This window comes from Perissodus microlepis, chromosome 18, assembly GCF_051167445.1.
Source record: "Perissodus microlepis isolate ML-2025 ecotype Zambia chromosome 18, ASM5116744v1, whole genome shotgun sequence".
Lineage (NCBI taxonomy): Eukaryota > Metazoa > Chordata > Actinopteri > Cichliformes > Cichlidae > Perissodus > Perissodus microlepis.
The window spans coordinates 17986835-18010375 of record NC_140478.1 but is presented as its reverse complement, the minus strand read 5'-3'; the positions used below and the strand labels follow the sequence as shown (position 1 = coordinate 18010375).

At 41.3% G+C, this 23541-nt stretch overlaps 3 protein-coding genes across 6 annotated transcripts in view; 1 reads left to right on the top strand and 2 right to left on the bottom strand.

Annotated features, from left to right (window-relative positions):
• The first annotated feature begins 1051 nt into the window (after positions 1 to 1051).
• On the top strand, positions 1052 to 3141 carry LOC146367674 (insulin-like growth factor-binding protein 1). Its single transcript, XM_084913757.1, has 4 exons — positions 1052 to 1529; positions 1669 to 1811; positions 1970 to 2098; positions 2236 to 3141. Exons 1-4 carry the CDS (start codon positions 1184 to 1186, stop codon positions 2359 to 2361), a joined length of 744 nt encoding a protein of 247 aa, XP_084769883.1. The 5' UTR covers positions 1052 to 1183; the 3' UTR covers positions 2362 to 3141.
• Positions 3142 to 3323: 182 nt separating this feature from the next.
• On the bottom strand, positions 3324 to 8608 carry LOC146367673 (insulin-like growth factor-binding protein 3). Of its 2 annotated transcripts, none has more exons than XM_084913755.1 (4): positions 8047 to 8608; positions 7153 to 7394; positions 6263 to 6382; positions 3324 to 4348 (listed from the first exon to the last, which is right to left on the bottom strand). In XM_084913755.1, the coding sequence occupies exons 1-4, from the start codon at positions 8525 to 8527 to the stop codon at positions 4223 to 4225; spliced, it is 969 nt and encodes a 322-aa protein (XP_084769881.1). In that variant the 5' UTR covers positions 8528 to 8608; the 3' UTR covers positions 3324 to 4222. The 2 variants fall into 2 exon arrangements, with proteins under 2 accessions (XP_084769881.1, XP_084769882.1); XM_084913756.1 differs by having other exon boundaries at positions 7153 to 7268.
• Positions 8609 to 16387: 7779 nt separating this feature from the next.
• The window catches only part of LOC146367672 (tensin-3-like), a 32758-nt gene continuing 25604 nt past the window's right edge, over positions 16388 to 23541 (bottom strand). For all 3 annotated transcript variants that reach the window (XM_084911444.1, XM_084911446.1, XM_084911445.1), the window contains 8 exons: positions 23395 to 23526; positions 19126 to 19221; positions 18616 to 18693; positions 18406 to 18483; positions 18015 to 18183; positions 17870 to 17938; positions 17513 to 17542; positions 16388 to 17394 (listed from right to left, as the gene is read on the bottom strand). In XM_084911444.1, the coding sequence (XP_084767570.1) occupies positions 17250 to 17394; positions 17513 to 17542; positions 17870 to 17938; positions 18015 to 18183; positions 18406 to 18483; positions 18616 to 18693; positions 19126 to 19221; positions 23395 to 23526 (797 nt within the window). In that variant the 3' untranslated portion in view covers positions 16388 to 17249. The remainder of the gene's footprint in view (positions 17395 to 17512; positions 17543 to 17869; positions 17939 to 18014; positions 18184 to 18405; positions 18484 to 18615; positions 18694 to 19125; positions 19222 to 23394; positions 23527 to 23541) is intronic.

Genomic DNA, 23541 nt, shown 5'->3' with positions numbered 1-23541 from the left:
AGTCTGCAGTACTTTAAAGAGGAGCTAATGCAGACTTCTTTTATATACTGCTGGGTGTACACATTTCTAGCAATTTAAATGTATAAACGTTTCATTTAAAAGCATATTTTTCTCTAGTTAAGATTTTAAAAAATTAAGATATTCAAAGACAACATATTTTACCTTCCTATTAAATGCAAAATGTACACACAATGTGCTCATTTTTGTTATTTCTCATTGTGCCCATATCCTCACATTCATCAGCATTTTATCTCATATTTTTATCCACAGACTGTACACATAGTTTTGTTATTAAGACCTGTGTTTTTAGTAATTGGTCCTGATGACTGTATCTGTTTCCATGGTGAATGATTATTAAATAAAAAATGCAATTAAAAGTTTGCAGGGTAAAAACAAGTTCTTCAGTGAATGAAAAGCACGGGATCACTGCCTATTGAAATTTGTGTCACACATCGTATGACTAAAGGTATGTGGCATTTGACTTAGGTATTTATGACAAATATTACAGCAAGGAAATGGCCATTTACTGCCATCTTTTCCCAGATAAATGTGTCGTTTCACCATTTCTGGGTTATGCAAGGCAGACTGGGTTATCACACAGGTAGATAAACAAGGTGGAGGACCTTGTTTGTCTGCCTGTGTGATAAGAGGAACCTTCACCAACAAGACTAAAAGGACAAATAGGACTTTTTTCTGTCAAAACAATGTCAGCACCCAACCTGTCAGAATTACTTCACAAGATAAAGTTTTGATGACACCCATAAGACAGTTTTTAACATTAACAGGCCATTGTCGCAAAGCCTAGAGCTCCTTGGATCACGTGATGCTCTCTGTTAAAGACGTTATTCACTATTCATCATTGTACTGAATTTCAGCAGCACTGTTCAGTTGTTTTCATAACTCTAAAGTTAAAGAAAGATGACTAATGCACGTCAAAAGTTGTTTTGATGTGCATTCCAGCGTCAATATTGACAAATGACCTCAAACTACGCAAGGCAAGCGGGGTCATCCACCTTTTACAGCAGCTTTGTGAAAAATATTTTATATCTGTGCTGAGTCAATTATTAACCCTTCTGGAGGCCAAAGCTTTCATATAAATACTGCCAGTTCAGAGAAGACTTGTTAGAAGAAACTGACAGTTTTAAACAACGTCTAAAAAGCTAAAGAATTTCATCAGAAGGAAATGTTTGGATTAAGCGAGAAGCTGACGTTTGTGGCAGCGGCGGCTCTGGTTGTCTTGTCCGTAGTGAGGTCATCTCCGGTGGTGGGGCCAGAGCCCATCCGCTGTGCCCCCTGTACTCAACAGAAGCTGAACGACTGCCCCGCCATCCCAGCAGACTGCAAGCAGGTGTTAAGGGAGCCAGGCTGTGGCTGCTGCATGGCCTGTGCGCTCGAGGAGGGGGCTTCCTGTGGAGTTCACACAGCCCACTGTGCTGAGGGTCTCCGCTGCACTCCCAGGCCTGGTGAAGCAAGACCACTGCACGCTCTGACCAGAGGACAGGGAATCTGCACTGTAGACCTCCGCCAAGGTAGCCTGGCTGTTTCATATGTGCTCATATTGATATTCATTAATTAAAAAAAGTTCACAGCATTGAAATTACATCTTTAATGCAACCCCATTCCATTTCATGTGTCATGTATGCTCTCTGTTTTCTAAAAATTCTACAGAGGAAGATGGTGGAGTCCCTGACCATGGCTCGTTGCAGCACATTCTGGGACTTAACCTTCCCTTTGATCACCAAGATTTTGCTGAAGGCCAGGAGAGTCTCAAGGCTAAGGTCAATGCCATACGCAACAAACTGGTGCAACAGGTGAGGGAAAAAATAAACAATCCGACTAACTGGTTATTCAAAGTAATTCATCTCTCTTTCCACAAGAGGGAGTAGATGGCTCTGAGGGGGTGTAGATAATTTGCTGGTGCATTTGTGTTTAGGAGACTGTAGCTCTCATCGTTTCTCTTCCTACACAGGGTCCATGTCACACTGAACTGCACGAAGCACTGGACACGATAGCCACCTCTCAGCAGAGGTTAGGAGAGAAGTTCACAACTTTCTACCTTCCCAACTGTGATAAGCATGGCTTCTACAAGGCCAAGCAGGTGAGAATTTAACTTTTTGTTTGTTTGTTTTTTCAGAAATTTCACATAACAAAATGAATTTTGACTCCCAAAAGGGATTTATGATAAAATACTGAGTGATTTATTTGTGAGAGATGCCATTTTTATTTCCTTTTCAGTGCGAGTCATCTCTCGTTGGACCACCCGCTCGCTGCTGGTGCGTCTCGTCTTGGAATGGGAAGAGGCTCCCAGGATCGAGCGACTTGGTCGGTGACTCAGAGTGCCATCAAGAAGTTACTCACTGAAGGATGGACTCTGTTGTCACTCAAAAACCAACTTTCACACACACAAAGGCACACACATTAACAGCAACAGGAGGTTAGCCGCCTGATGAGCCGGCTCTCCTTTGCAAAAATGAAACTTATTTGAGTGGAGGAAATTTCCTCCCATCTTATTTACGTGGTGTATGTATGATCAACTTATTTATTCGCTGCCTGTATATTCTTACAAGCATTAACCATTTGTCATTTTTAGATCTTTTATATGTTTGCCTGTTTTATTTTTTTCAGTTGTAAATATAGGGAGACACTGTATACATTTGTGTTTCTGACTAAATAACTCCATTGCTCAAAACCACAGGTCCATTACGGTGCCAAGCCCATTTGAGAGACTTCAGGATAAATTTTTTTTTAATTCATTCATAACTAGAGCTGTGCACGGCAGCAAACAACACAGCAGCTCATTCATTCATTCTGTTGACATTGTCTGAATGTATCTCCATTGGCGTTTCCTCAATGGGTATTGGGTGAAATGCTTAAAGTGCCACAAGTATGTGCATGGTGGCCTAGCACAAACATATCAGTGCTCTTCCAAGCCACGCTGAGGTTTGGGATGGGTTGTTCATCATTCGTCTACCTCTGCTGGTCTCTGCAGGTCCACAGTTTGAGCAGAGGATTTCTGAGACCTCTTCTCAGCTACATCTTCTCACATTAGGGACTTCATTTGACCTTTTCTTTATCTGACTACCTACTCTAGTATTTATTATCATTCACTTGTGTTTAAAGATTTGTTTGTTGTTGTAGCTATGTGCAGTAGATCCAGCTTCAACTGAATGCTAATTGCCCTGGAATGCTGCTTTTTCCATTATTGGGTTTGTTGTATATACTCTAATTCTGTGGATGTGCATCTTAATAAAATCTTATTTTATCACAAAGGAGTTTTGTTTTGTGTCTATCTACAAAACATAAAAAAAACAACAATACTTGGGTAACTTTATACTGCCTTTATTAAGTAAAAATAGACTTCTGAGGGTTGCATTGTACATGCAAACAGCATATTTAAACTGACCACTTAATCCAAGACAAGTGCTAAAAAAATATCACTGGCTACACAGAGACTGGAGATAACTGTAAGGACCCCTTATCTCTTATATTCAGCTTATGCAAAGCGACAACAAAACAAACAAACCAACAAAAAAACCCACACACGCACACACAGTACAGATCATGAAACAAAATCTCTTTTTCTGTGGCGTGAGACCCAGAGTAAAAAATAACTTTCTATGCGCTGTGTTGTCTGAGCTGCACGGTCCCAACCAACTCCCTACTTGGAGCAGGAAGCAACCGGAATAATGGAATTCATACAAATAGGAGTTCATACTTAAATCACTGCATGCTTACTTATTCAAATATACATACATTGTCAAGACAAAACACAATGGCTTTATAACAAATCACAAGCATACAAATAATGATTACAAATCACAAGCATTTACACATATGCAATGCCATTTAATTGTGCGTAAATGAAGAGCTCTCTTATCACTGCTTGTGACATGTCTTTGTGCTTTAAAATCAGAATAAGGCCTCTGAGATAGTTTCTTTAAGTGTAACATTATTCCAAAAGGTGTCCAGGTTGAGTCTGAGACAAACAGGTTATGAAGAATCCATCCATGTACAGAGGCTACAGGCTTTTTCTGCCCGGTACTCTTCTGCTGCGCTCTGCGCTGTGCCTCAGAAAAAGGTCCCACAGGCAACAGTTAGAAATAGCAAACATCCATATATCGGCTGAGCCATCTCTTGACCTCTCTTCGAATATCCTCGGTTTCTCCATTTGTTTACAGTTCTTGCCGTTCAATCCCAGCCTCCCTCCTATCCTGCTCTGCTCCTATTGGCTGTCAGAGTTGTAGTACTGGGTATCTCCTCGCTCCCTTCTATCAAGACCTGGCAGAGGCTGCCCATATTTGTCCACACACCAACAGTAGCCTCGCTTTCTGCCTTTGGAAGGACGGCACTGAAAGTGAAGGAGAGAACAAGGTGAAGGGAGGGAAGACCGGTGGGGGGAGGTGGGAAAGCTGAATGTACAAATCCGGTTGAATATGAAGCATTATGGATAACAGGCCACTTTAGTCAATGAAGCAGAAAAGCATAGTTAAGAGGCATTAATGGTCAGATTGTGCTGAGCCTTTGCTATCCAACACGCTGTGGTATTTTGAGCTGCTTTTATGGTCTACCTCCTGTTACACACACATATAGAGACCTTTAAGGTAAACAGAAACCTGGTAAAATATTTGCTTAGTCCCGTTTGTGAACAACTGTGAACCAAGATCTATTTTCAGAAGCTGGTGGCCAGTACGAATCATCTGTTGCTGATTATACCCCACAGCTCCAAATTATGGGTAGGCCTACTACAAATGACTTACAGAGTCTGTGGAGCTACCCAAGGGCTGTTATTTTACTGCCAATTTTACTAAAGGTCAACCTCCACTCTAGTTAAACATACAGCCATTCATTTCAAGGGCTAAAGCAACTGTACTGCTGCTGCACAGAAGAGACTGGTCACGCGGGGAGACGTCCTTACTCAGTTAGGTCTGATCTTAGGTGGAGAGTTTCATAAACAGTCCTTATCATGATGAATAAAAAATTCTTAATGAACCATAAATTTTGGCGGCAAGTTAAAAAAAAAAACACAGGCTGTCTATTGGGGAAAACAAATACATTAATCAAAATCTTAAGTACACTCGATTTATTTATTTATTTTTATAAATGCATCTTCTTCAACACCAAAATCATTATTGGGTAGTTTGTTATGTTCCCTCTAAGAGGCATTTACTGTTAATAATCATTGTAACAAGAGCTGTTTTCCCTTAGAGTCATCCGAGTGTTCAAATTCACCACAACATCTCTGCCACTCCTTCAGTGCCTAAAAGCTTAGCGCGGTGTAGAAGGTCCGTTCTGCATAAACAAAGACAATGAGCCTGGCGTTGTAAGGATGGTTATGAGATGATTGCAGGTCAAGAAGAACTCTTCTATTAAGCGGGAGGGACTGCTATGTAATAGGGGAAGCTGCCTCTGTGATGCAGTGGCGCGGGAGCCCTAAGTGCCTCCATATGAATGCGTCAGAACCACTCATTTATTACAACCCGATCGTGGGTGAACCATGTGAGCGTTGGGATGGCTTCGGCTCTATTTCTGTGTCTGCCTCTCAAAAGTCCAGCAATTATGGGGCAAGCACATGGGGTGCCGGCGGCCACCTTGACGTCTGTCTCCCTGGGAGGGTTTCCGTTAAATGGCCATCGTCCCTGCCGTCAACCCCGCTGGGGTTTGGTCTCTGTGGTTCCAGTTTCCAGAGCCAGTGGCTAGGGTATACCTCACTGGTGTGGTGGTGCAATGATGAGGCTCTAATAACTACCAATGAATACATGAGGACAGCAACAAATCTGTAATTGGGCTGCAGGAGACCTTAAGTTTGAGTCATTCGTCTTGTAATCATTATGAATGTACTCTGCAAATGCTGATTTCCTTTTTACAGCATTTTGATTCCGTAACCAAGTTTGCATTAAGCAGATCGTGAAATAATGCACAGCCCTTCGTGTCCACTGAATAAGGATGCACTAAGCCAATGATTCTCAAACTGCTGGGCAGGTCCCACTAGGGGGGCAATGAGCCACTGGTGGTGGGCACAAACAACTAGGAGAAATTAAGAAGACTGACTGTGATGTGTTTGGTGATGAAACTGCACTGACATTTTTTTAAAAGTAAAATTCATCTTGAATTCTTTTAGATTGTTAAATGTCGATAAACACTGTAGGGTGTGGGGTGCAAGCATTCTTTTGGCTTTTGTACTGAGGCCTGCCAGAAAAAGCTTGAGAACCACTGCACTACTAAAACACTCAAATATCAAATTATTATGTATACTTTTTCTCACCTGCTTTTTCTTATAGAAGCCCTTCTTGTCACAGTTTGGTATGCGGAAACCTCGGGGGTTGAGAATGTTGGAGATCTTGAGGCTGCTGAGAATGCTCTCAATCTCTCTTCGGCAGGGACCCTGTGAATGAAGACATCACCAGTTTTTAGTACATTCCTTTAACGTCAGAAATTCTATAGTTTCATTTTGAAGACAGATAAAAAGCGAATAAAGCGTTTATACTTCCTCATTAGCAATGCCATTTGGCAGTGGGTTTTTAACATTAATGTTTTGGTGAATTAACACTTTAATAAAGCTGACTCACGCTGCCTTGCTGTAATACCTAAACAATGGTGGCTGCAATATGAAAGAGGTGGCAGATGAGGAATGAATTCATCTGGCTTGTGAAGGTTTAGCAGTTTGCCAAAGCTGCTTAGAAGTCTTACACAAAGACTGGGGGGGGGGCTAAAGTGAATTCAAACAGCTCAAAGACGGAGTCAAAAGGCTTGTCCTCAAGTCCAAGTACTCAAGTCACTAATCAGAACAGCCAGTCAAAGCCCATTACTACAGTGTGCTCACTTCTCGGGCCAAAGAGAAGATCAAAATAGCAGCAGGGCTTCCCAACAGGCACTCACATAAGCCAATCCATCATTCGCTGGCTCTCAGTATAGCCGGCACGCGGACGCCTTGTGGCCAAACAACCGCCTGACCCAGGTCAGCCGCAGGGCTATGGCACCCGCTTGCTGCCATGCCATTCTACTGGCTCACAATCTCTGCCAAACGTCAGCACCGCTACCCAAAGCATTTCATCACCCGCAGGGGGAAAAAAACACCAAAGCACAGAGGAAGAAGAGAAAAACATTCCTCCAGTGTGCTCTGAAGACAGAAAAAATATTGGTTGTGGTACTTACATACTCAGGCTCCCGCTTGGTCTCTAGAGAGTTTTGTTGATCTGTGACGAGTGGTCCCGGTAGCTCCCCCGTTTTAAAGAACTGGGTTCTTCTCTGTTGTTCCCGTCTCAGGATGTCTGGGGGGATGAAAGGGTGAAGTGGAGGCTTAAATGGTCCAATAGGTCTGTGGGTGCTGTACGTAGTGGTCTGAACACCCGAATCAGTGGAATTGCGCTCTTCATCCTGAGTATCAGCATTCTCTGCTAAAAAATTGTGAACATAAAAATGTGTTTATAAACAAACATAGCAGAGTGTTAAATTCACATTTTTTCAACTTGCTAGGGTTCAGGGGAGGGACATGGGTATTGTGTGCTTTAAAAGCATCTTCTGAAAAACATTAGAAAACCTTGACTTCCAGTAAAAAATTAAAATAAAAAGCCCACCTTTTTTTTTATTTTTTTTATTTGATTTCATTCAAAAGTACAAACTAGAAACCATGCAACCTTGAAGATGCAGGCTAGGCTTTAACATTTATCTGACCTGAATTCTTTACAATGAATTCAGGGAGGGTTCAAGTCTTCACTCTGCGGCACAAAGAGGCACTTCTTCTTTCCACAATCGAAATCTCTCCCGTGCTCACTGCTTAAAGCCTTATCCACCACCCTTCGTTCCTCTAATGTAAAGACGTTTTAAACACATCAGAGTGTTTTCACATATTAGCTGGATTTTTATTGCTAAAAGAAAAAAGTTTTCTCTTTTTATACAACATCTGGTAATTCTTACATTGCCCGACGACCACTGGCAAAGATTTACCAGTTCTTCTGCAACTACCGAAATTGTGGTCATTAACCAGTGATACGCAAGGTGTCTAAAAGAGCGCACTTTGAGGCATAAACACTCACGCTGATGAATTACCTGGTAGCTCATTGACTGGCACTGTTGGTCTGGTAGTTTGTCGCTTGTTAGTAGCGTTTGCACAAATACCCCGTCCCTCCAGCAGAGCCTGAAGAGGTTTCGTTTCACCGGGTTGATGTTGACAAATCAGGCCGGAGCCACATCTCCCGGTGTACACGCCGCACGGCTGGCCGAAGCTCAGCGCGCAAGTCAAGCAGCAGCCGCAGCCCGGTTCGCGGACCTTCTCCGAGCAGTCCTTGGGTAAAGGTTTGCACAGAAGCCGTGCAGCAGGATCACATGGTTCGCATCTGATAACAGGTCCGAACGCACCTGACCTCCAGGTGAACGTTGCCAGGACAAAAGTCATGCAAAGTGCGCGAAAACAGGAATCCATGGTGCTGTGTCTGAGAGCGTATGAAGTGAGGCGGTGCGCTGTCCTGCCGTGGGGACTTTTCACTGGGCAGCTTCTCTCCCATTCACATAAAGACAGCGGACAAAACATCTCAATATATAGACCCCAATGACTGTAGTCACACCCCCGAATAGCTTGTGGTGTGCTGATGAATTGCGTCTACTCCGTTATTCCTTCAAGACATCAGAGAAATATGCTGGGGTTTTGCTGAAAAGCAAGGCAAGATTTAAGGTGTGGCTCTTTAAGACATATTAAATAACATTAAAAAGGAAAAAAAGAAAATCACAGGCCAAGGCATTTATTTCCTTCACCCTCTCACTCATGACTTTTAGGTGAACAATGTAGTTGAGATCTTTAAAAAAATGGAATAATCAAAATGTAATCAAGAGCATTAGAAGCACGGTACTAATGATGTTCCACAAAAATAAATTAAATACTAATCAAACACATACATATTTGCAGTTTACTGACGGTGCATATAAAGTCTTAAGTCCCCACACGAGAGGAAACTCAGCAATCGGCTATGTTCGCCTTAATCCGTAGGGGGAGCCAGTTGTCATGTGTGTCAAGCATTATTATTACAATGTGCCTCTTCGACTTTTACAGTAATTCATCAACACTTACTACTAAACGCTATTTAACATTGAAAAGTCAGAATCATTTGTTTCTTTCCGTTCTTTTACGTGGTAAAAGGTCACATAGCTGCACTTAACGTTTTGTTCTAGTAGAGCAAAGGTGTCCAATAGGGTGATCCAAATGCTTTGTAAATAATTTAAAGGCCTACATTATAAACAATCAAACAGTTACACATTTTAGTATATTATTTGATATATTATTATGTATTATTAAATTATTATTTATGCAAACAGTACACCCTGAGGTCTAAAATATTAAAGAATAACCAAAATCAGTGGTGGCATATATATATATATATATATATTTGTCTCTCTGTTTTTAATTTCGTTTTATACTTCACAGACTACACAGACTAGATGTATATGCTGTGTGCATTAGCTGCACATTGACCATATTCATTTATCAAATACTGCTCAATGATGAACTTCCTTGTGCAGACAATGCATAATAATTCACATCCACTGATTTCTACTTATCAGTAGAGTTGCGTGTCCAAGGCTGATTTTGGGTACAGCAAAGACATGAAGAAGTCCTCATGTTCAAATCCAGAACCTTTCTTCTGTGAGCCACTAGTGCCAAACACTGCACCATAGTGCTTTCCCCACACTATACATCATCTTTAGAAATATTATGAATAACAGTAAACTTATCATTTTTGTTTAACTTGTTGTTTTGCTTCTATGTGCATGAAGTAAAAAATTCCATAAATATAATTAAGGATCCCATCTGCTATTCGGTGTTATTGTGTCATGCAAAAAGTCTACCTTGTGTACCTGCTCCTCACACGTACAGCCATGTATTTGTCTCTTGACTTGTTTGTATGGGCGACATAGCTGGTTCCGTCCCGGTCATTTGTCTCCGCTACAAAGCAGTCCTTAAAATAAGGACGCATACCACACATGTAAGTGAGAAAATTCCTGAGTAATTACATCTGTGGTGTTTTTAGGTCCACTATTGGTTACAGATGAGAGAGCAAATACCATAGCAGAAATTGTCCAAAATACCTCAACAGAATAACAGCAGCAGAGTTGAGGTGTACAGTTCAGGGTTTTTGGTTTTTTTTGTATTTTTTACATTTCTGAGAAGTCAGTGTCAAATCCATTGCCAACCAGCCCTGCCATTTGTTAACAGACAGGTCTACAGCAGAGCAGTGCTCTCTGGAATGCAAAACATTTGGTTCATATGCTGAAAAAAGAAAAAGCTTGCTGATTTTCCGCCCTTTCCTCTACTCATAGCTCTTTGAAAGGGGGTCTCTCAGCCACCTGTGCATATTCAGCATAGCAGAGGAGACTAAGAGTAATGTACTGGAGGAATGTCGTCTCGCAGAGCAGCCTCTCAATAAAGAGGGAGTGTGAAGAATGTACGTTTGCACACACAGGATATTACTGTACATGTGTTTAACATAACCTGCTGTCAGAGGCAACAGCTTGTCAAATGGTACTATGGAGCAATTTTCCACTGTTTTAAGACGATTTGGACAAATCAGATACACTTGCTTGAAGACCTCAGACTGGGCTGCACTAGCTCCAGCAACCAGACTGTAGCTCACATTAGCCATAATGCACCACTTCCCACAGGTAAATATAATCTATAATAAATCACTTTAAAACCTTTACATAAGTTATACCAAAATTTTCTCCACAGCTATTTTCATAATTCTTCTCTTGATTATCTCTGGTATTGTCTTTGGCATTTTAACACAGCAGCTCTTTTAGTAGCTTAAAGGATGTAAGGAAGTAAAAGCAAAGGAATGTGCAGTACCAACATTCATAGATAAATAAATCACGTACTGTAATCAGATGGATATCTGCAAAACATGCCTGAGTTAGCCCAGAAGAACAATGCAAGTGTGTGTGTGTGTGTGTGTGTGTGTGTGTGTGTGTGTGTGTGTGGGTGCATGTCCCTCACTCTCAAACACAAAACAACCCTTTCCCTATTTTTGCTTGTCAGGGTCCAGTGCGTCTGTGCTTGTGGAGAGAGTGTGTGGAATACACACAGTGTGGAGGTGTGCTGGAGTAGGAGAGGAATGAGGCGGTTGCAGATCACATGACAAGTCTGGTACATTTAAAGTTATTCTTTTCCCTGAATGGTCTCATGACTGTCTGTCATATAATTGCTTCTGTCTGAGAGCTTTTTGAGCCGACTAAGATCACAGATAAATTGGAGTCTCTATAGTGATTAATATGATAATTGGCGAACAAACTAGAGGCCAGCTTTCATCTAATTCCAAGGCCAGTTAATCATTTTCTTTCTTTCTTTTTTGTTGGAGTGGTCTATCGTGGTCCCTGTTTCTGGAGGCTTGGCCCCTGAAGCAGTCCAAAGCTGTAATTAGGCCTAAGCAAAGTGAAGGACACAGAGAAAGAGAGAGGAACTCTCAGCACTCACCCTGACGGATTACAGAGTAGTCGGAAGTGGGCTGTGAGTGGCGCCACTCAATTTGACCCCAAGTCCCCCCCCAAGACAGTTACACTTCCTATGTCTCTGTCTCACCTAGACTTATGAGGATAGTTGAACATGTATTCATACATCTTAGGCACATTTTCCCACATGTGTAATGTGATGCCACAGACTCAACCTACTACCAATATTACGTTGGTAACATTACAAGTTATGATCAAGTGATCTACTTGTTTGTCATCTCAATGTGACCTGGACTTACCTCAATTTAACAAGCGTTATGAAAGCCTACAGTTTTCTCACGGTGCCTTTCCAGGTTTTGGCCTCTGCTGAAAGCCAAGCATGGGCCTCAAATTGTGCAGCCATCCCAGAATCCAGTTTCTATTTCTGTCCACAAACCTTTGTTCTGGTTCAGAGGAAAGAGATGGGCCCTGCCCCGCCAATTAAGTGGCTGTAAAAAAGCTGCAGAACTGGGGTGATCGAGGAATGAGAACTAGTTCTGTCAGCCTGGTAAACAAGGCCTTTCGCCTCCAAATTATCTGCAAAATGAAATTTGGAGAGGCTGATGTAAATCTGTAAGGGGCTATTGCAGAGCTGGTATTTGCTGGGAGAAGGATAATCTATGTGACTTAATCTTCATCATTGTTTCTTATAGTTGTTTTTTTCCCCATAAGGTCAACTAGTTCTTATAGCTTCAGAAAGAAACCCACATGTAGTGTCTGGTTTTAGCCATTCTTATATAATAAAACATAGCCTGGGAATAGTAAATGTAAAGATGTATTAATTAATCTTAATGGGAAATTATTGCTGCATTAGACCTACATATCTTACATGCTAACACACACTTATTTTTCCCATGTGAAATGGTGTTTCTCCTGACAGTTTCCTTTGTAATCTGATAATGTTGGTTGCTTCTCTGGACTTTCCCCTGCTCCTTTTATTTCAAGACCACTCCACACTAAATAACAGAGGAAGATGGGCTCTATGCAGTCGCCACAACTGGGCCTTCACTTCCTTCCTGCCCTCCCCGGGAATTCTTCACTTTCACCACCTGCAGACACACAGTAATGTGGGTGGAGGGGTCCTTCACTGCACACCTTTCCTCCTTCTTATCTCTGCAAATTTATTCCCTCTCTGCACCTTAAGAGCAACCTGCCCAGGCTTGCCTGGAGGGAAGAAACTCTTTTAGTGCACTTTGTAAATGAGGGTGGACATGTGCATTGGATATGTGCACACGCAACAGGTAAGAAAGGTGCATTCACACTCTACAGACATTTGTGTGTCAGACGCATCAAAACATGTGGTGTTACACTTCAGTGTGTAATAATTGCTAGCCTGTTTTGCTCTAAAACAACAAAGGTGATGTCGACTTGGGACTTTCACAGTCACAAAGGTTTTGTGTCACTAGTGTCCTCTGCTGGCCACAGATTGACATGAATCATACACAGTGTGTCCACTTTAATAGGTTCAACTGTCCAATGTAGTCATGTAGACTCGGGGAAGACAACCTGCTGAAATTCAAAATGAGCATCCGAAAATGGCAAAAAGGTGATTTAAGTGACTTTGAACGTGGCACAATTGTTGGTGCCAGACAGGCTGGTTGCTTCAGAAACAACCAATATACTAGAAATTTCTTGAACAATCATCGCTGGTGGACCATCATAGAAAACGGTCCAAATAACACAACATATCTAGTTAGCAGCAGTTCTCTAATAATAATAATGGATTTATATAGCGTTTTTTAAAGGCACCCAAAGCGCTTTACAATTCCATTATTCATTCACTCTCACATTCACACACTGGTGAAGGCAAGCTACAGTTGTGGGGCAGATTGACAGAAGCAAGGCTGCCATATCACGCCATCGGCGGTAGGGTAAAGTGTCTTGCCCAAGGACACAACGACCAGGACAGAGAGCCCGGGGATCGAACCGGCAACCTTCCGATTATTACAACCTTCCAGATGCGCTTCCCAACCCCCAGCGCCACAGTCGCCCTCTAGGCCAAACCACCAGAAGACCACCTCTCAACTCACACCAACTCTAAGCAGACGAACTACAGCAGCATAGGGCCATAACGGGTGCCACTTCTTTCAGCTAAAAACAGAAAAGGCTACAATTTGAACAGGCTCACAACAGAAGATTGGAAAAATGGAGCCTGGTTTGAGTCTCGATTTCTGCTTTAACATTCAGATGATGGGACTAGAATTCAGTGTAAGCTACATGAAAACATGAATCAACTATCAATGGTTCAGGCGCTGGTGGTGTAATGGTGTAGGGGTTGTTTCCTTGGCACACTTTGGGCTTCTTAGTATCCACTGAGCATTTCTTTTAGATGTCGTTTGTCCTTACGTCTTGTCTCCCTTTTCTGTTTACTTGTTCCCCTCCTTGTGTCTCATTCCATGTCTCCCCTGTCTGAGTTGTGCGTTGATGTATGTTCTCCCCAAGCCCATCATGTCCCTCTCCATTTCCTTCCATGTCCCTTGCTCCCTCTCGTCACTCCATGTCTCTCACTCCTTGTTCTCCGCATCCAGTCATGTCAGTATTTTCGTCTCTCGTTTCTGCTTCCGTGTTCCAGTGTCAAGTCTGTGTGTCTTAGTCTGCGTGTTTCTCATTTTATTTTGATAGTATCACGTCCTGTGTGTTTAGCTTTGCTTCCTCCTCTTTCATTATGTTTATTTGCCCCAGCTGTGTTCCCCGTGTGTTTCCTCTTCCCTCGTCACACTCTTGTGTATTTTGTGAGTTGTCATTCATTTTTGGTCAGGTCATCTGTTCACTATTCTGCTGTTTTTTCATGTGTCATGTTCAGGTATTCATGTTCCAGTATTTAGTTTTCCCAGTGTATTCCGGTTAGTTTTGCTTTAGTGTCCTCCTTCCTTTTCTTTTATATCACTCAGCCCAAATAAACGGCTCACTCTTGGTTTAAGTTAAGCTTTGGTTTCCACACGTCTGCTTTTGGGTTCACTCATCAACCATCGCCACACAGTCTGCCACCCCAGAATATGACAACATGTGTATTGTTGCTGACCATGTCCATGTCTCTTTATAACTACACTGTACCCATCATCTGATGGCTGCTTTCAGCAAGATAACACACTATGTCACTAAGCTCATCTCATCTCAAACTGATGTACTGGCCTACAGTCACCAGACCTCAATCAAATAGAGCAAGTTTGGAATGTGCTGAAACAGGAGATTTAAATCACGGATGTGCATTTAACAATGTACATTATCAAATGCATAATGTAGCGTCACATAGTACATGTGTGACACTATCATGTCAGCATGGACATGTTAATAAGAATTAAAACAGCTCTGAAATTTAAGGGGATCCAACACAGTGTACCTAATACACTGATCTCTGATTGTATACCATTTATTTCCACTGATAAAATAAATTTACTGGGTCCACAGCCTTTTTTTACTTATCATTTATTTTCTGAGAAAATAGCCAGATACCAAATACAGTGAAATGTTTATATAGAAGCCTAAAGCTAAAATGCCTTAGCTATCAGTTCAGCTGATGTTGCTAAGACCTGAAAAGCTGGAGTTGTGCTTAGAGTCTTTGTTTTAGCAGCATTCATCTGCAGCCTCCCTGCAGTTATGACAAACTCATAATATTCAAATGTATTCAATATATTTCAAATGTCACAATACCAATACCATTAAATTTACAAAGTTACTCTTAATAATCCTAAGCTATTTATTTATGTATTTGTTTACTGGATTGAAGCCAACCAACAGCGGTGTATTCAAATTTCATTTATTTGCTCCTTTGCTGGTAGATATTACCATCCTGGTGTCTCTATACTTACATAAAGCTGCACAGCATAGCTTAGCACAGAGATACAAGGACACAAGACAGAGCTAACCTTTTTCTAATAAAAGGGATTCAATTACCCAATCTACCACCGCTACAGTTCATGCAAAAACCAACAAACAGCCTGATATTTACAGCTCTGGGTACAAGGCTAATACTCCCACTAGTTGCTGAATCTAGTGGATCAAGATTAAATAAATGTTTCATTATGTTTAGTATTTACAAACTCAACAAAAACATGGAAATGCCCATATACAAATAAACCGTTCACATGTAGCATGTTTTACACTGAGGCACAGTATTGAATGAGATAAGGATGAGGTACACATAATAGGTCATGGAAAGTGATAATAAGCGTGCACTTGATGCAAGAATAACACCAGCTGTTAGTGTGGTTGTCGATCCCTCTCTGGATAAAATGGTCACCCAACACAAATCCATTTCTATGGTCATTGTCGTTTATACAATGTGAACAATCAGCTGGAGTACAAACAGATTTTTCCAGGAGCAAATGTGTATCATTGACAGATGACTAGTTGAGTGTGCTAAACCTATTTGTGCAAATTCCAACACTGACCTCTTTCTTTCTTCTTTGTTTTCTTTTTAATAACAGCATTTGTTCTTGTAACATAGCAGCCTGTGTGTGGATGTGTGCTTTTACACATTTAGTATAAATGTTTAAAAAAGAAGGGGGTGGGGGTATGTGTATACTGCTTTATTTTTGACACTGAAAGATTGCAGTGTTGATCTCAATCTTCAATTTGTTACATATTTGATATGTACAAGGATAATCCCAATGCTATTCAGGGCGTGTGGACAGACACTCTGGCTCACTTATAGAGCACCTGTGCTGGCGTGAAATCACTGATAATTTGATCTCCAAGCAGCCCTAGAATTGGGACAATCGACTCTTTACTCAGAGAACCGAGGTTACAAGGTAACCCTTCGTTCTTAGTCTTTTGTACAATCTACAAAAGTACTGATGTGTTTTTAATCAGTTACTGTCAAAGCAGAAAAAAAAAAAAAAAAAAAAAATAAAAAATTATATATATATATATATATATATATATATATATATATATATATATAATTTTTTTTTTATTTTTATTATGGTTTCATTAAAATATCTTTCTACAATTTCTGTCATTCAAACACTCTTACACGCATGCTCACACTTTCATTAAAATGTTGACAGCTTTAAAAGTGGTCATACTCCAATACATCTTATGACAAAATTGATTTAACACCTTCAAAAAAGCCACTTACATGGAGCACATTTTACAAAACTACACGTAAAAAAAAAAAAAAAAAAAGCAAAAACAACATTTACATTGCATAGATAAAATAATCATGCATGTGATGAAGTTAGGCACAAAGTCCAAATCATACACATTTGCAACACTGCTTTTGCATGTTTTTAAATCCACAGAGAAATCCTGCCTGCTTGGTTAGATGAGGTGTTTCTACATCAGATACAACTAAAGAAATCTTAATGAATGCTTGCATGAAGTTTTTTTTTTCCTTTCTTTTTTGGTTAAATATGAGAGAAACATACAACAATGTAAGGTTTTCTTGGTTGGTCCATAAAATGCTATGAATGAGTAAGAAAAGCAGCTTTAGTATGAGGAACTTAAAATATGTTAATAATGATTGTATTACTGTGTAAGACATTACAGTTGTAAACAATGTGAAAATGATAATGATTTTGTTATTTGTTATGTAGCTAATTTACAGTTCATACACTGAAAGGAACAAAATTTTTAAAAAGTTATTTATACTTTTCGATTAAAGGTGTCACTGAATGTCCTCGTACAGTGATCACTTTACATTTGCACGTTTTTCAGTTCAAATTCAGATCATCACCATCTCGAGTCATTATATTTAGTCCGTTCTTCAGCCTCTCAGTCTTTCATTTGTTGTTCTAGGCGTTGCAAACGTCTGTCCAAGTGATCTGCTTTGTCCTCTACTTACTCTTATGTGAACCAATCATCACCTTTGACACAAAGTTGACAATAGCGCTTGCTGGCTGCTCGGGGTCATGCTCAGCAAACAGGTGGCATACGTTGCCCGTCGAAGTGCCAGTTTTCCTCGCCACAAAGCCGAAGATTCTGCAGAGGAGGAGCAGTGTAGTTAGTAGCATTACTGTCATCTGCCTCAAACAGGCAGTGCACCTTTAAAAAGAACTGCTTTCATTGTCTCTGTGCAAAAATATAATTATCTACTTACCTTGCTGATGGGCAGCCATCTTTTTTCCACCTATTGGAAGTAAAAAAGGGATAATAGTGTCATTTTTGCTACACTGAATCCACCTCAATACTTACATTCAAAAATGTCAATTAGATTTGCATGAAGTTATTTAAATTAATCTTTTGCCATATTTTGGATTTTCCAAGATACTTTAGAGAATAAAGGCCAGTCAGTGCGACTTGTAGTGTAAAAGGGTATCATGTGGTCAAAAAATGAAAACCATATTAAATAAATACCCATCACCCATTCACCACATGCAACTGACATACTTCTCTAACTAGTGAAACACAAATAGCAAGTGGGCATGTGTTTTGACATTAAATCAACAATACTTACTTTCTATCTTGAGGGTCCAGAGCACAGTATATTACTGTATTGACATTGTAATGCCTCCTGAAAAAGAGCCTAAAAGAAGCAAATTTATGGTGAGAAATTGCTAAGCTATGCATATATGAAGAGTGCAAAAACTGTGTTTACTCACTTTCTCTGGTTGTCAGTGAGGGTGATTCCCTGAGAAGAAACTTTGAAGTGGACCACAGTGGAGGTTGGTGGAGCGTTAGAGTTCAGGACCATAGTGGTGGCCTTCTGCACTGCCTGGACACCCGTTAGTGACTCCATTTCCACAGAGCCCAGGAACCAAACATTACAGGCTGCAGCAGCAGACAAGTTCAAAATTACACTTGGATTTGCAAAGCGCAAATAACGGCAAAGCGAGTGCATTCGGTGACACACAGCATAATAACAGGACAAGGAAAATGGCTCATTTCTACAACAGAACAGCACACAGAGATTGCGTCAGCGTTCGTATTAAGTCATGCCACCTGTTTGTGACAGTGTCTTTTCATAGAAACTGATATAAGAAACCTGGTTACCTGCTCCCTGTTTTAGCAGCTCAGCGGCAGAATTTGTTACTGATTGTGAGGTGTTCTCAATGACATCTTCAAGAGGATCTGCGAACAAGAAAACAATGAGATTATCCAGCAAAAAAACCCTCAACAGTTACATCAGCAGATGAAAACACTAAGCTGGCAGACAGTTAAACATAGAGAGGCAGATGTTGGTAGCCACAACTTGAATACTACCTTTGTCAGGTATGATAAGTTTACAGGGCAGGGCCAGAGGAGTGATTGAATGTTGGTAGACCAATGCGGTTAAGCTTCCTGTAAAACAATACCATATTAAATTAGAATTCTAGTTATAAATCTGTTTTGGTTGATGACATGTTTATTTAAAAAAAAAATGCAAGATTTCATGAAAAAAAGAAAAAGAAGGAGAAAAAACCCAACAGAGAAAAACTTCTATCACCACGATAAAATAAAATTCTCATCAGTGGAACACTTAATTTGATTATATATATTCAATAGTTGCTATATTTGAAGAAAGCGGGGCACAAAAAATGTCACAGAAATCAGACACAAACCATGAAACACTGTATGGGTAAATTCCAGTCTATCACAGTCTATGAGCTATCATTATTTGGCGTTCATGAAATTCTCCTGCCCTCTACTGGTGGTGGTACAATGCAATTTCTGTAGTGCAGCCAAAAATCCAGATGGTGTCACTGATGTTTGCTAACCATGTAAAAGTCTTACCAAAATATGGCTCATTGGGGCAACCCTTCAGCCGCACTCCTTTCTGTGTGCACTCAATCAGAAAGTGGCGCACTAATTCATTGGACAAATCTCCTCCTGTTAGAAAAAGAAAGAAGAAATACGTAACTAGCTAGAATAGTATACTTTCTTTTCAGCAAACTTTCTTGTATTTGAAAATCTAGAATTGGGGGTGTAAAACTTGCCGCCCCTGGAGCCTGCCCAAGAATCCTGTCTGGCCTATGGCAAGTTTGAAAACTGCAGGGAAATCATTAATTATCACTTTTTCTTTCTTTCTGAATAAAAAATACTCGTCTGCACTGCTATTCCTCGTTGTTTGCATTACAGAGAAGTAAATTACTAGTTCCAAAATAGTCAAAGATGATGGAAATCTGTTGTGATCTTTCATTAGTAACTCATAGTTAATGAAACATATTGTTAAAACTGCGCTTTTTAAAATTTAAACTTGGGCTGTTCATCATCATTTTTGTAAAGGGACAGTTCAAGAAATGCAAACATTTTCCAGAAACGTCTTTACACAAAAAGAAAAAAAGAACATAGAGATATGAGTTATAGTAAAAGGTTTTTCCGACCCACTTCACATAAAATTGGGCTCTATGTGGCATGCAAACCAACAAATTAACCTCTGCTCTACACTTACTCTGACTTGCATAACATCTCATAGCAGTTATCTCAGTACCACACATAATTTCCCAGCCTTTAAGTGTTGCGTCAAACACATTAAATTGCTACATTCATTCTCTAGAGAGATTAGGTGGATTATGATTCAACAGAATAGAATAGAATAGAATAGAATAGAATAGAATAGCCTTTATTGTCATTGTACAGAGTACAACGAAATTGGAGTGCCACTCCCTTGGTGCAAGTTTCAATAATAAATACAAATGTAAAATATAAAAAGTACAAAAAAAATCCCAAAAAAACAAAAAAAACAATCGTATTACTCAAACAATAGTATGTACAATATATATAGGATAGCAGCATTAATATAATGACAGTATGAGTAGCAGCATAATATAATGACAGTGACGGTATGGAATAGGTTCAATTGTTTTTGTGCTTATTTACTACGGTGATAGCTCTGGGAAAGAAGCTATCCCTGAATCTGTTTGTCCTGGTTTTATGTGACCTGTACCGTCGGCCTGACGGTAATAGTTCAAACAGTTGATTGCTGGGGTGAGAGAAGTCCTTGATGATATTGCCAGCTCTGCTGAGGTACCGAGAGTTTGCAGTGACCTCCAGGCTGGGCAGAGAGCAGCCAGTGATCTTCTGGGCTGTGTTGATGACCCTCTGCAGTACTTTCCTGTCCGCAGCTGAGCACCCTGCATACCATGATGTTATGCCGTACGTTAGGATGCTCTCTATGGTGGCTCTGTAAAATGTCACCAGCAGCCTCTCCTCCAGGTTGTTCCTCCTGAGCACTCTCAGAAAGTGGAGACGCTGCTGGGCCTTTTTAACCACCGCCGTGGTATTTGCAGTCCAGGAGAGGTCATCAGAGATGTGCACGCCCAGAAACCTCATGGAGTGTACCCTCTCCACACAGTTCCCGTGGATGTAGAGTGGGGCCGGGTCTGCTCTGCCCTTCCTGAAGTCCAAGATAAGTTCTTTAGTTTTCGTGGTGTTCAGTTGGAGGTTGTTAACTGAACACCACTCAGTCAGTCTGTTGACCTCATCTCTGTAGTCCGACTCATCCCCCCTTGAGATGAGTCCAACCACTGTGGTGTCATCCGCGAACTTTATGATGGTGTTTGAGAGATGGGTCGGGGAGCAGTCGGATGTGTAGAGCGTAAACAGGAGGGGACTCAAAACACATCCTTGTGGAGACCCGGTGCTGAGTGTGATGGTGCTGGACAGGTGGGGGCCGAGTCTGACAGACTGTGGTCTATTTGTCAGGAAGTCCTTGATCCAGAGGCAGATGGGGGTGGAGAGTCCCAGGTGAGACAGTTTCTGGACCAGGATCTCCGGGATGATATGATTGAATGCTGAGCTAAAGTCCAGGAAGAGCATTCTCACATAGCTTCCTCGGTGCTCCAGGTGACTCAGCGCAGTGTGGAGCGCTATGGTGATAGCGTCCTCGGTGGATCGATTTGTCCTGTAGGCAAATTGGTGGGGGTCCAGAGTGGGAGGCAGACCGGCCCTGATGTGCTGACAGACCAGTCTCTCAAAGCACTTCATCACTACAGGCGTAAGTGCAACAGGCCTGTAGTCATTTGGGCTGGCCACAGCTGTCTTCTTGGCGATGGGGATGATGGTGGAGGTTTTGAGGCAGGGCGGGACGGTGTTTGATGACAAGGAAAGGTTGAAGATTTTAGTGAAGACTCCGGTCAGTTCGTCAGCACATGCTCTGAGAACCTTTCCATGTATTCCATCAGGACCTGCCGCCTTCCTGGGATTCACTGACCTTAGAACACACCTCACTTGATGCTCCCTGAGTGTTAGTGTGCCAGTGCTGGGGGCGGGTGGAAGTGGTGTGGCAGCTGGGGGCCTGGTCGTCTCAAAGCGGGCGAAGAAACGGTTTAGATCCTCAGCCAGCGAGGCATCAGTCCTAGATGTCGCCTGGTTATTGCTTCTGTAGTTGGTAATGTGATTGATCCCCTGCCACATTTTTCTGGGGTCGTTGTCAGCAAAGTGATCTTCAATCCTTCTCCTATAGTCCGTTTTAGCTTTCCTGATGCCTCTACTCAGGTCTGCCCTGGCCGCCCTATACGCAGCCCTGTCCCCTGACTTGAAGGCAGTGTTGCGGCTTTTTAGGAGGGATTGTACTTCGCTATTCATCAACAGAAGCTCTTCTGAAGGGGCTGGATGAGCGTATGTGAGGAATGTCTTGATACAAAAGCTTGGAGAAAAGCCTGCTCCACAAAGTGGGTTGGGTTTCACACTTATAAGCCGTCACAATACCCAAAGCTCAAAGTCTGGAGATGGTTTGTGTCATGATGTCACCACAGGTGCTGTTGGATTGAAGAAGGGTGAAATCAAACAAAAGGGTAGGTGTGAATCAGGGAGAGGGGCACATGAAAGGACTGCAGACAGGGCATAAGGGCATCCTTTGTGCCCCTCAGAATAAGCAGACTTTTTCCTGACACACTGTGTGCGGTTTAGTGTTCTTTCCTTTCCTTTTCCAAATAAGAAAATTGGGTCTGTATTGTAACTCGGTCAGTACTTCCTTACATGTGGAAACAATCCAGAGAATGTTTGACCAGAGTCCTCTAGAGACTGCGTGTTTGTTACCAAAAAAACAAAGAAACAAACAAAGAAAAAAAAAAACTTTAGCCTATTTTCTAAATATGCTAAACCAACAAACCAGGAAGTTGATGACCAAACAAAAATCTTGTTTTGACTTCAGTTGTGGGACTGACAGACTTCTCAGAAAGAGAGTTACAGTATGTGGGAAAGTGCACTTGCACAAGAAGACACTGGGATTATAGCAGGCTTACAGACCCAGCACATCTTTTGTTAATGAGTGAAACATTAGCTGTACATCTAAGAGTATCAGGCAATAGGGGTCCCTTTGGCATCGTGATGATGATGCCCAGGAGAGAGAAACAGAAAGACAGGAGTTCACTCACAAGCAGAGGGAGAGAGGGACTCTTAGGTTCCACTGTGATGGTGCGCACCATGGGCTGTAACTGAAGATGGCTTTGTCTGTGCTTATGCTATGCACCATTCCCAGGATTGTCCAGACCACTGGGCCAATCTCTGATATCTTAACTATCAATGAAATTCTGTAATACTGTGATGTATGTTTATTTCCCTGAGATATTTATGTATGTTATGTATGTGTTATGTACAATACAAATACAAACTGACCCGATTGATCCACTTAAAGTATATTGCACATTCCAAGGGAGCTTTAGGTTACCTTTGCACGATTATTCAAAGCAGAAGGACCGGTCAACTGGTCGCAGCAGATGGCCGCCCCTCCCTGAGCCTGTTTCTGCCAGAGGTTTCTCCTTGTTTAAAGGGAGTTTTTCCTTTCCACTGTTGCCAAGTGTTTACCTTAAAGTGACTGTTGTTGTTATTTGGCGCTATATAAATAAAACTGAACTGAACAGAACTGAATTTAATAAAATTAAGTGTTGGATTGCTTTGCTTGTTGGGATTTCTGTATTAGAATCGCTTCCACCCACTTCCAGTGTCTTACGCAAAGTTATTTACACAGATTTTAACTCAATATTTAACACACAGACATAAAAAGCCAGCAAATATGTCTGTCAGCTCATGCTGTCTTTTAATCACCCACATGTACCATACCTTTTTTGTTCTGCTGAAGAACTGAGGGAGGGGGTGTAGCCACCTTCATAGCCAGACCGTAGGCCCCCCTGAAGGAGTGGCTGTCCCGCACAATAAAGCAGCCTGGCTCCTTGTCTTTCAAGACTGAAATAGCTGAAGAGAGAGAAA

Excerpts from the sequence above, each read along its gene's own strand:
- LOC146367674 (XM_084913757.1), top strand. The coding sequence starts at position 1,184 with ATGTTTGGATTAAGCGAGAAGCTGACGTTTGTGGCAGCGGCGGCTCTG. Across the intron at positions 1,530-1,668 it reads CACTGTAGACCTCCGCCAAG|AGGAAGATGGTGGAGTCCCT; the intron begins GTAGCCTGGCTG and ends AAAATTCTACAG. Across the intron at positions 1,812-1,969 it reads GCAACAAACTGGTGCAACAG|GGTCCATGTCACACTGAACT; the intron begins GTGAGGGAAAAA and ends CTTCCTACACAG.
- LOC146367673 (XM_084913755.1), bottom strand. The coding sequence starts at position 8,527 with ATGTTTTGTCCGCTGTCTTTATGTGAATGGGAGAGAAGCTGCCCAGTG. Across the intron at positions 7,395-8,046 it reads GCCAGTCAATGAGCTACCAG|CAGAGAATGCTGATACTCAG; the intron begins GTAATTCATCAG and ends ACAATTTTTTAG. Across the intron at positions 6,383-7,152 it reads CCAAGCGGGAGCCTGAGTAT|GGTCCCTGCCGAAGAGAGAT; the intron begins GTAAGTACCACA and ends CTTCATTCACAG.